Source organism: Saccostrea cucullata, unplaced genomic scaffold, assembly GCF_032062105.1.
Source record: "Saccostrea cucullata isolate Sc308-1 unplaced genomic scaffold, CSIRO_AGI_Scuc_v1 ctg161, whole genome shotgun sequence".
NCBI classification, from domain to species: Eukaryota; Metazoa; Mollusca; class Bivalvia; order Ostreida; family Ostreidae; genus Saccostrea; species Saccostrea cuccullata.
The window spans coordinates 368,090-381,151 of record NW_026935527.1 but is presented as its reverse complement, the minus strand read 5'-3'; the positions used below and the strand labels follow the sequence as shown (position 1 = coordinate 381,151).

The window sequence follows — 13,062 nt, the reverse complement described above, 5'->3', positions numbered from 1 at the left end:
TTCATTAGGTACGTGGGAGAAGAAGTGCCCACACTCGATCAGGATTCACTGCGGACGATTTCCCTCCCCCAGCCTCCCCCTCCCCAAGTAGTAGTGATGACTCCCTCCCCAAGAAAAAGAAGTTAAAGAGGACAGCAAGCAGGAACTGATGGATAATGGCTTCCATGTGTGAAAGGACTAAATCTATCTTTTATTTGCATAGAGATGATAAGTGAATTTTGAATTGTTTCTAAATGACAACCCTTTCTTTCAAGTAGCTTGATTTAAAAAAAAAACAACAACACTGTTACATTTATCAGCATTGGAAAGCATACTTTTAGATGACATGTCTTGTTCAAGAAGCTCCAGCGTCATTGTCCTACTTTAAATACTGTATAGCAGGAAATTTTTGCCCCTGTTCATTTTTGCTCCTTTCCCCCTAACCTCGGTTGGATGAATGAAAAGAATGCAGTATAATTTCTTAAATAAAACTGTGACTGGGCGAATTTAAAACAGGGCAAATTGTTTGCAAGTGCTGAAGGGCAAAAATAGAGTGGGGCAAAAATAACCCTGCATACAGTAACATGTTTGTAATACTGTATTTTATGCTGAGCAGGACTTGAGCATGTGTTTTGTGAGTTTGTTTTTGTCTTGAGAATTTTGTTAATTTCTGTCCAAAAAGATATAAACAGCTTCAGAAGTGTTCCAGAAATACCCCTATAATACTGCTTTTGTCATGGCTAGTTGCAATACTTGTTTTCATTTTATTTTGATATTTATCTTTTTTCTTTTCCGTCCTGCAAAGTTATATTTGATTTATTTTCATGTTATTTTAAAATAATGTAGACTTGTAATATATGTATATGTAACTGTTGGTATGACCTCATAATTATCATAGTTATATGTAGCAGTATGCGATCCTGCTTATTTACTAGATACATGTATAAGGGATACTGTAAATCTGAAAATTTACGAGTGATGCATAGAATCATCAGAATATCAGAACCTTTGCATTTTAAATAAAAACACAATGATGTAGTCATTTAATTTGAACAAGTTTGAATTCTGTCAAATGAATTTAAAAAAAAAACCTTTCCTTTTAGTTTTGAATTAAACATTGTAATAATTCTTTAAGGAATCAAAAAATGGATACATTAGGTTCTATACAAAAAAAAAAGATCATCTTTGACTGAAATGAATTTCCAAATTTACAGTATTTTTCCAATGGTATCATATGATTGCACTTTAATTAAGATAATTACATTTTTGTCATCTTTTTTAAAATTAATTGTAACAGTAGCTGATTCAAGAACAAATCAATGACAAATGTTGATGCAATATTTTAATCCTGTATTAAACATATGTAAAGCATTTATGTACTATATATTTAATATATTTTTTTTCTGTTCTGCTAGTCTGTGATTATAAAGCTATGTTACTCCTTTTACAATCTATTTATTATAAACATTTTTGATAAAATATCCAGCATTATTGCAACAATGGTAGAAAGTCTCATTTAATTTTTTTAAAAATGTTTTTTCCCCCATTTTTTGGTTGTGAAGACTTACCTTTTTTTAAATACTGTAGTTAATTATACTAAATATATTTTTGAAAGAAAAACAAATTAATATGCTTAGTTTATTTTTGCACATCAACCACAAAAAGACCAGTGATTTATCTGTGATATTTTGTCCTCGTTAACAGTGACAATGTTAATTTTGTTGTTAATTTTGTAGTTCAGTTTTTCCTATCCTAGGACTCATTAACATTGACTGCTGGCAGTCAGAATACGAAGTCTCCGTCCATTTCTTTTATGATTACATAACACCAACTTTGAGTTATTTGTTTACATTTTTCTTTTATACATTTAATAAAATGTAGATTAGCAAATATGAGTATTTTAATACTTTAAGAAAACATCCAAGGTAAAATGTTCATATATTTCTCACAGCACAGTGCCCATGGGTCACAACACTTACCTGAATGTAAATTGGGTCACAAATTAACCTCACCTGTATTAATTCCACCTACCAATAGGATACCTCAATATAAAAAATGCAATGACATCCTCTCTAGACACTACTGTTCTAAACACACTAGCCCTCATAGAGGGTTTGTGGGTAGTGGGCTATCAAAGATTTAAAAATGGCATGACTTACATATGTAATGGCAACATTGTTTTTGAGGTGGAGTTTTTTAAAAAGATATAGTCTTGTATATGCATACCTAAAATTTTAATCTCCTATTGTGGCTTCATCCTACCTCTTTGACCATGCTTAGAAGAAATTTGTATCTGCAGTATCTGAAGATGCTCGAATAACAATATGACTAATACTAGTAATCAAAAATCTGGCATTCTTGAGGAAAAGAACAATAAAGATTTTTCCTGTGAACTTTCATTTGAAACTTAATCTCCTATGACACCTCACCCTGCTACGGGTCGTCATGATTAAAAAGAAAAAAAGAACTTATCTCATGTCTTTAAGCTTTCACAATGTATTCTTTCTGCCTATGTAATCATAATCAGTCATAGTTATATACAGGACAAAAAAAGTTAAGGATCATCAAATTAAATATGTTTTAAAAATACTGTATCATAGAAAACAGAATGCAGTTTTAATTTTAGTTTCATATTTTATATTTTAAAAGTGAAAATCAAACATTGGATGTGATAAATTTGTTTGAACACACGCTACAAATTGTTCATTATGGTCACTTTAGAATTTGGCATGTTGGGGGTAGACCTGAAAATGAGATTTTTTTCAGAAGAGTCAAATTATGTCACTAAAATGATTGCCAGTATTTTGTATGACCTCCCCGCGAGGCCCTGCAGCGCAGACCCATGCTGCCCATCAGCCGTCCAAGGCTAGCCTGAGGGATCTGCAATGCTGTCTGAAGCTCCCGTCGATTTTGGGGAAGTGTAAGACGAACTGAAATGCGAGTCTAAAGAATGTTCCAGGCATGTTCATTTAATTAACTTAAGGTCTAGAGAATGACTAGGCGGATCCATACGCTAAGTTGTTTCACTTTCCATGTAGTCGTTTACGATTGGGACTCTATGAGGTCGAGCATTATGGTCCATTAAGATGAAATCCTCCCTCAGAGTACATGCAATACGTCTAACAAAAGGATGAAGAATATAATTTCGGTGTTTTAAACCTGTCAGGTTTCCTTCAGTAATGTGCAGATCAGTTTTTCAGTCAATACTTATGCCTGCCCAAATCATCACCAAACCTCCATTTAATCTGTATAGCTCAGAAACGACACAGTCACCATATCTTTCCCCCTTTGCGATCCAAACAAGTCTTCTGTCATCATGGAAGTCAAAACAAAATCGCGACTTGTCTGAGAAGAGAACAGAACACCAGTGACGTTATTGCCAATTTTTTGTGTTCTGTTGTCCACTGTAGTCGATTTCTGCGGCACTCTAATTTTAATACAGGACGTACGGCTGGTCGGCAAGCCTTGAGATTTGCTTCCTGGAGACTGTTTCAAACTGTTTGAGTAGAAATCCGTCTGCCCGTTGCTCTCTGATGCTCAGTATTAAGTTTAAGAGCACTTTGGAAGCGGTGCGTCTCAGCAAAATTGGCCAAATAACGATCCTTTTGGACTGCCGTACACCTTGGACGTCCCGATTTTAGCCTTTTTTTGACAATTTTCTCCCTGTAAATATAGGTTCCATAACTGTTAATTCCGCTTTTTGAAAGATAAAGTCTTTCTGAAACGTGACGTTGCGTTTTGCCAGCTTCCAGCATCCCTGCTGCCATGGAGTGTTCGTCCATACTCATATGCCTCCTCATAGCGTCTTATCATCAGTTCTGGCCAGATTTACTGAGATTTTCTTATGTTCACTAAAGAAAACCCTCTTAGATACTTCTATGCTTCCATTGTTCCACTTACTTTTTTAACGCCACGTACTTTCTTGACCAATCCCAAAACTCATTAAACACGTTTGACTTAAGTATCGAATCGTGTAAATGACATGTTTTTAAAACTACTTAAGCCTTGCTGTCACATAAATTCATGGGTATGAAAATATTATTCTTGTGTAAAAATATGATCCTTAACTTATTTTGCCTAGTATATGAAACCATCCTCAGTGTAAATTGAAGTTTCTTCAAATTATGAGCCGTTAGGGGCTGGGCTACAACAAGGGACACAATTTAAATGAAGGAATATAAATGTAAAGGAAATAATTTTATCTTTAAAAAAACGTTCAAAAGACACTCTTGTTCATTTTCTGCATAATTAAACCTTTTTTAAAGGTGCGTTTTGTTTTTTTCTTGTTTGATCCAAACAGGTTTTCAAAAAATGAGATCACAGACTTCAAGAAGATAGTTTTTGTGAGACCTTGTGTCAATAGGTCTCAAGTTTCTATGATGCATCAAGATTCTCTGAGAACCGACGATAAAGTTTTTTTAATATTAACTTCCATAAATTGAAAAACAAAAACAATGCACATGTTATTTATTTTATCTTTCGTGAACTACAAGCTTAGTTAAAAACTTATTTATTTCCTAACGCTTAGTTCATGTCCATGAACCTTAGAAGTAAAGCGACAGCTCATCATTTATCTTAATAATATACCTTTCATAAATACTACAATTCGGTCAGATTATTTTTTTTTTCGTTAGAGAAGCACTCTAAATTCCAAGAGCAGACGTTTGTATCTAAAGCCATGCAGGTGTCAAAGTTTTTATTTAACTGATAATGCTTAACAAACACATGTTAAGACCTAAAGATCGGCTTGAAATCCTAACAATTGGATGAAACATATGGATCCGCCAAAATACGACCCAATGCTTGGTTATAAGGTCATTATTTACAAGGAGTTGTAAAGGAACATCAAACAACAAACAGGGTTGAGAAAATCCCTGCATCCTCAACTTATCTGTCAGTGGCCTGCATTGGTTTAAAACTGATCGTACTCAGAGTCTGCTTTTGAATCGAATAACTTGGAAGACGTAAACACCATATACAGATGATAGCTGAGTATTATTACAATAACAAGGAAAGATGACGATGGAAAAGTTGAAGTCATTTTAATTATCATACAATTTAGTTGATAGTTGGCCCTTATCGTCTATACGGTATTGGTCAGTAAAACACCCAAATATGAAGCAGATGAAGCAGATTCTGTTGTGTTTTTTATTTCAAGTTTTATACTTTATTTTAAGATCGAGTCGACAGAAGAATGGAAGTCCAGTTGATAAAACGCGTTGTCGATAGATCTGTCTGTGAATTTGAAGGTAGTGGCAAGTGTTTGCTTCTCCTCGGTAGAAATTTTTGAATACATTCGGCTTTATAGGAATATCAAAACGAGTTTTCCTACATTTTCTTATATTTATAGAAAAGTATAATAAAAAAAATGTATTAGTATTAAACACTACAATAATCTGTAGTTCAGAATAAAATAAAATTGCTTGTGAAATGCAGTATCACATAATGTTTCATAAATGCCTTGACCATGATATTTTAAAAGAAAGTCAGATATCAGTTATTTAATTGTAGACTAGAGAGAATTAAAGTAATGCTAAAATTGTAATGAAATGTTGGAATGAAAAGCACACTTATTTATTGAACCATAAATTCCCTTTAACTTGTATAAAATAAATATTTAAGAGACTTTTAGACTGTAGCAGTACAGCTCTTTGAACACATGGCTGCTTTTGCATACTGGATGTTCGATAAGGTCTAATTCTTTTCACTCAAATTTAATATTTATTAATTTGGAAAAAACGCGCGTCCGTTCTTATCTATATACATGTATAGAACAGAAACAGGATGTATTTAAATGTTCGACATCAAGTGCAAACAATTGTTTCTATGGTATTATATATTAATATGGTAAACTAAATATAAATAAAAACCTCAGCTCTAACGACTTACAACAGATTGTTTAGAAAGCAGTCAAGTTTTTATGAGAAAGAAATATACCAGACTCTGATTTTTACTTGAGAAATAGGAAAACAATACGAGGTAACGTTTGGAATGGTTTTTAAATGATTTCAAATGTAGTCATTTTCTTGAAAATCAAAATTTCATTTATGAAGGATAAATATTTAAAAGCATTTTCTAATTAGATTAAATATATCATCGCATTTCATCAAAATATGTACCGGTATACTTTTTTCCTCATGTATTCTAAAAAAATTCGTTTTATTTTGTTCTATGATTTGTTCCAGACTATATTAATTATTAAATCGCAACAATGGGTGAATTCGAAGGAAACGAACTTGCCGAATTACACATATATACACAAACCTTTCGAATAATTGCAAATGTACAAGAAAGAGCAGAAGCTGAAAAAAGATTCCAATCCTATATCAACAGAGTGTTGAACAATGGAGATGACGAGATCGGGATCGTATTCTACAAAGGACAGCTGTTCTCTCACCCTCCAGGAACTAACGATGCAGGGAAATATTCCATTGAATTTTACCTGCTCTCATTGAAGCATTGGGATGACCAGAGGCGAAATAGGCTCTTGACGTCGAACATCTTCAAGGAATTGACAGAAAACTTCGCAACACTGGAAAGGGAAGTTTTAAAGCAGCAATCAGTGTGTCTCAAACGGGATCCGGTGAGTTTCGACGACCACGCCGAGAATCTTGGTCAAGTTCCAGGATGCGAGAATATAGAGGGAGATAACTGCTGCGAAAAGTGCTTGAATTTTTGGTTAATTGTTCCCAGAGTCCAGTGGGATTTTTTCGACCTCCTTTATCAGATGTACACTTTTGATATCTTCCATCAAGGCATGCTGGCTAAGTTTGTTCACTTCTTCACAATTCCAACCAATGTCATGCTGTCCATGATGTTTCTCGCCCAGTTCAATATTTACGGAGAGCTTTGCTATGGAAATGCGTTTTCTGTCAATGGTGCACTTATTCTCTTTGGCGTTTTAAGCCTTGCCTATATCATTATGGGCTTCATCCGCAAGTGTGTCTTGTGGGGTATTGCTACTACTGTTGTGTTAGCGGTACTGTACATGGCGGGAAACCTGTGGTACTACAGCTATCGGAATAAGAACAACCCCTGGTATAACCCAACAAACTGGTACACCAATCCTCTCATATGGAGCTATGGGATTTCTTTTCTACAGGCGTCATCTCATATGACAGAATCACAAATTCCAGCTTTTATTACAGGTGAACAAATTTATTTTTTTTCAAGAATATTCGTTGAAGCTTTAAATGCTTGAGAGAAAGATTCAATCTTAAAATTCATGTTTTATTTTAGAGAGTAGCTCTTATTGAATACATAAAAATGAAACAAATTGTCCCCGTTGTAGGTGTTACTCATTGGGAATCTCTGCACATGTTCTTCTTCAAGAGAAGAAAAACCGTAGAGTCATGTTGTAAGAATTGTGGATTCGTAATCCTGTCGTTGATCTGCTTTCCAATTTTATCAGTATCTGTTGCTTGGTTTTCATGGCCACATCTGATTGGCACGGAGGTGAGCTCTGCAGGCTTTTGTGTTGTATTATTGTTGTCAAATGATAAAAGGGTTTCAAAAGCACATGTACTTGCATTTTCATTGATGATGGAAATTTTTATACCTAGATCACTTTTCGGATAATTTACGTCTGGATAAGATACTTAACTGCTTAAATGTTTACTTACCAAAAGCCAAAAAAATCATCGTTTCTCCATTCGCATGATAAAGAATAAATATGGCTGTGATATCAGAGTTATCAAAAAAATGTCGTTAACATACGATTATTCTTAAATTTACAGGTCATTTACATTATGGCAGGAATTGGCTATCGTCCTAAATTTTTCAAGGAATATTTCCGAATTGTCGAAAAGTCGGAGAGTTTCGGAAATCCCGTCATCGACCGCTTTCCCACCAGCCACAAGGACGTTATGGCCATCGCGCCAGCTCACGTGGAATCCATGAAGAAGTCCCATCTTCTCTCTGACCATCCGACTAATGGCGAAGTCTTCAAATCCATTGCCACATTAAAACTATCTGCGATGTATCTAAGGAAAAGAAGCAATATCAAATCACTGAGTAAAAGTGAAGAAGGACAAAAGAGCACTTTGGATACCTTAGATATCATGATAGCGGCACGCAAAGGTTATTATGGAAAAAGTAATACAAGCAAAGTTGGACACAAAGACAATGAAGGAAATTCCTCAGTGTAAACATATATCTACTAAAAGGTCTCTTTCTTATAGTTCTTCTACTAGAAATTCATTATATACTGAAAAAAAACCCCAGTAAAAGTCACTAAGATGACTAGTAAATTTATTGTCTTAAAAGTTGTTTTTACTAGGTATTGGGTAGATTTATTGGACAATCTTAGTAAATCTAGAATTTCACTAACTATCTATTCGACCCCCGTTCCGCGGGATACCTAATACTCACTTTCTTTGCCAGTAAACAGAATGATTAATATAATCACGACGATGGATGTGATAATCACATCTAACGATCTAATGTTATATTAGGAAAAATCAGTAGAGGTAAAATAAATTTGTTTTAACACACATTATGAATTGTTCTTTATGGTCACTCTAAAATTAGCCATGTTGAACGTAGACCAGAATATAATGATTTTTTCAGAGTAGTCGAATCCTGTCAGTAAAATATGATTTTCAGGATTTTTTTAATGACCTCCCAGCAAGGCAATAACTGCCCTACAGTACCGAACCATGCTGCCCATCACCATTGCAAGGCTAGCCTGAGAATCGGTTGCTATTCCTCTTGTAACGCTGTCTGAAGCTCCCGTCGATTTTTCGGAAGGTCTGGAGAACGACTTGGCCAGTCCATACTCTGCATTGTTTCATTTTCCAAGTACCCGTTTACGATTCAGACTCTATGAGGTGGAACATTATCGTCCATTAAAATGAACTTCTCCACCAGAGTACTTGCAATAGGTCTAACAATAGAATGAAGAATATCATCACGGTATTTTAAACCTGTCATTTAGCCCTAATAATGTGCAGACCAGTTTTGCAATCATCACCGAACCACCTCTATTTAATCTATCATGCTCATAAATAAAACAATTGTCATACCTTTCCCTCTTTACTCTCCAAACAAGCCCTCTGCCATCATGATAAAATAAAATCGCGACTATTCTGACAAGCTAATTCAGAGAATTCGTGTCCCCCGCTTAGGGAAAAAGACTGAATTTGTAGAATTATTAAATGTATACATGTATACTGAAGGAAATAAAATACATGTATGTCAATATTCATACAAAGATTTGATTGCTTATTCTTTATTATGTATATAGAAGATTTTTTTATATGGAATATTTATCACACTGTAATGATGATTTTATAACCTCATACATGCTCAATACTATCATTTAGTAAAAAAAAAAGGATTTAAAAAAAAAAAATGAAAGGTTCAATGTCACAGGACCTCTCCCGTTTGAAGAGAGACATAACCACTCTCGGAGTCGCTTTATAGTTCAGAAGTATATGCAAACTGAAGTCACATACATGTATATATTCATGTTTTCATGTTCGGTTTTCAAAATTTTACACAATCCATGGTGTTTGATTTATTTAGCCTTTATTAAACAGTTCTAATAGATGTAATAAGAACATAAAGTCCGTGTAATGTTTTATACGCAATAACTCTCCTCATGCCCCTGCGCTAAAAATAGCGCCATGTAATACTATAAATACTAATAAAACAAACGGGGCGGGGCACTTTGAGAGGGGCGAGAGACGTCCTAGGGAGTTTTGGTATAAAATTACATTGCATAAGCTCAAAATCTTCTTGAAATATCGCCTGGAAATGATAGTATTACATACAGACAGAATGTATAAATTTACGACCTTGAACTTTGACCTTTTGACCTCAAAATCAATAGGGGTCTTCATTAGGCCACAGGGAGTTGTTATATAAAATTTCATTGCAATAGCTCAAATGGTTCTCGAGATATCGTGTGGAAACGAAAGTGTTTTAACAGAGAGAATTTGCTTATTTATGACCTTGACCTTTGACCTTTTGACCTCAAAATCAATAGGGGTCTTCTTTAGTCCATAGGGAGTTGCTACTAAATTTCATTGCAAAAGCTCAAAGGGTTCTAAAAATATCGTGTGGAAACGATTTACAGACAGACAGAAAGACGGACGGACGGACAGACGGACGGACGGACAAACCCAAATTAATATCCCCCACTTTTCAAGCGGGGGACAAAAAGAGAACAGAACCTCAACGACGTCATTGCCAATGTCTGTGTTTCTTTTGCCCACTGTAGTCGATGTAATTTTTATGCAGGGTGTAATAAGTGGATTATTATCCTCAAGTGTAAGATATCATAAATAAAACATTATTTACAAATTGAACACAAGGGATATTCTAAATCTAATATTTATGAATTTTAAATATTTTTTTACGAAACATAAGACAGGACAAGATTATTAATTGTGAATTCTTCCATTTTTTAACATGTACCTTTAATCTCTTCCATTTGCTTGGACAAGCCTATTATTTATAACGGTTATTAGGAAGTATGGAGTGAGAACACAATCCAACACATCTCCACATGAGTGAAAAATTCTAATAAGGGACGTTAAGGTAGTCCGATCCTCAGATTTATAAAATTAGCAGTTAAGTAATCAAAAATACTCATAAAAGTATCTCTGAATCCACAAAGTTATGTATTTATCCACAGTATTTCTTTAAAGTTAAAAATTAAAGTTAATCATATTACATAGGGAAAATTGTCAAATCTCCGATATTTTTGCAGAAAAAGCGAATTGGAATATCAGCAATGCATTTTTTAATTGCAAACTGATCAACAAATAAATTTTAGTTTAAAAAACGATAGGTATCCAGGCATTCAAAAAAATTATGATTTTTATCCTTATATTTGGTACTTTTTGTCTTCTATTTCCGTCATGTATTCCACAATGCATAGTGTAAAAGGTTTTTACTATCATTGCAAGATGCCACAAAACACTTCTCATTTCATATCATGCTAATAAGCATTGGTATCTAAGGCTAGAATCATGAAAATCTTATTTTCTCTTAAACTGTATTAATTTTTTCCTTTTATAGGGTACAGATGTCAACTTTTATAAGACCTTTTCTAAGACTTCCAAAAACCTTGAACCTTATAAAGATGAATAAAATGAAAATTGTTGCATGAAAAAATTTCATTTTCAAGCTTCATTTTGATGCATTTCAATTTAAATATTAATTTGTGGAGTTATCCTTCCTGGCTGAGGATCGGATATTCTTAAACAAACAAATAAACAAACTATTGCAGTGAAATGATAAGGTTTTAGGGTTGACCTTATATATTTTTTTATTACTACACAACAAAAATGTAACTAACATCGAGGTTTAGGCAATTATTTCCACTTCATTCACATATCTTTTTAACCATTCACCTGCATCTTTTAGACAATCTTTCATTTTAACACCTATGCTTTTAAATGTTGCAGCATGAAAATGATTTGAACTTTGAGGTAAATTATTAATAAACAAGCTGCTGAAAGAAGAATCATAGCAGAATTTAGACATCCTTTCGTAAGTTCTATGATTGATACAATGACCTTGTCAGCAAATACAAGAAATACGCACGCTACCTCTCGATTCCCGCCTACATTTTGGAACCATTTAATTCAAAATGAACAGTAATTTGATCATAAAATCTTTGTTTAATACAAAGAACAGTTCAATGGTAATTGATGAATTGTCTTAATACCAGCACTAAACAGTAAATTATCCATAATTCCAGCTCTTGAAAAAAGGGGGGTAGACGATATTTTTCATTGAAATCGGAGTTTCAGGCATCACCATATTTTGAAATAGTCTTGGATATGATTAAATGTTCCTTATATCTTTTCTTTTGTCTTAGGCAAATAAATAAAACATGAATATATCAATAAAATATAAAGTTTTATTTGTAAATCGCTTTGAAATTGGTGGAAAATAAACATTTTTATCGTTTTTTGTCAATAAACATATGTTCCCCCCCGTGTCACACAAAAAGCTTTGGTATGAATTTGTGAAATAACACACAAAAAGCTTTGGTATGAATTTGTGAAACAAGTTTTACCAAAATTCTAGTTATCTCTCTTTGTTTTCCATATTTTTATGAAATTCAATATAAAAAAAAATATTAAGAATTTTGTTAACTTTTAAAAATTGACTTGGAGGGGGGCGGGAGGGGGGTCCTCTATATTTGAATTTTTCAAAAAATATTTTCAAATATTTGTAGAGGACAATACTATCATTGGCAGTTCTTTATCATTTTGTCAAATGCTGACTGACATTTTTTTTTCATACCGATTATTAGGCCATTATATACGTAAATAATTAATAATACATAAGTGAATTGTCGAAACACAGGTTTTTTTTGGACCAAAATTTTAAAATTATCTCTCTTTGTTTTCCATTTATTTAAAGAAAATGGAAAGCAAATAAGTAATGTTTTATGAAATTCAATATAATTATTTGTAAAAACACAAACCAAACTATATAAATTAAGTATTCATCAAATATGTTGAACTTTTAAAAATTGACTTGGAGGTAAATGGCTCAAAAACAATACATAAAATGATAATCATAACAGATGAAACTTACCAAAATATATTTTCTACCAAGAACCGTGATATTATAGAATATTGATAAATCTAAAAATAAGAATAAAAGTGTATGAAAGATCAATTGCAAAGCGACGTGCTTCCACACGAGGTGTAAAAAGGATGCTGAAAGAACTCCGATGATTTGTGATAATCCTGCAAGCTGTTTAAAATCCGTCTTATTTTATTTTCATTCATTGCAATCCAATGAAAATATCTTCATCTAAGATTTCTCTTTGTTAAAAAAAATCAAATAAAAATTTTCACAGATTTTAATGGAAATATACATACACATGTAGATTTCAATATTGTTGAAGACAATCATATGAAGCCATATAAGTGCATTAAGTATAAATACTATTTTGTCTTTCTTCAGAAAATGACATTTCGATAGACAAAACGAATATAAAAGATAGAGTAAAATATTAAAACTTAAATTTTTTATATAGTTTCTTTTTGTTCTTGTTTTCACCAATAATAAATTGTTGAACATGTAAGTGATTTAATAATGTTCTTATTTTCAATA

At 33.1% G+C, this 13,062-nt stretch overlaps 3 protein-coding genes across 3 annotated transcripts in view; 2 read left to right on the top strand and 1 right to left on the bottom strand.

Moving 5' to 3' along the window:
- The window catches only part of LOC134243128 (uncharacterized), a 28,243-nt gene extending 26,374 nt beyond the window's left edge, over positions 1 to 1,869 (top strand). The window contains exon 23 of the mRNA XM_062725357.1: positions 9 to 1,869. Within this exon, the coding sequence (XP_062581341.1) occupies positions 9 to 149 (141 nt within the window). The 3' untranslated portion in view covers positions 150 to 1,869. The remainder of the gene's footprint in view (positions 1 to 8) is intronic.
- LOC134243140 (putative uncharacterized protein DDB_G0293878) overlaps positions 1 to 13,062 on the bottom strand; it is a 476,688-nt gene that overhangs the window by 283,132 nt on the left and 180,494 nt on the right. The window lies entirely within an intron of this gene.
- Positions 6,173 to 8,201, top strand: LOC134243145 (uncharacterized). The gene is made up of 3 exons (XM_062725379.1): positions 6,173 to 7,127; positions 7,271 to 7,434; positions 7,716 to 8,201. Exons 1-3 carry the CDS (start codon positions 6,191 to 6,193, stop codon positions 8,124 to 8,126), a joined length of 1,512 nt encoding a protein of 503 aa, XP_062581363.1. The 5' UTR covers positions 6,173 to 6,190; the 3' UTR covers positions 8,127 to 8,201.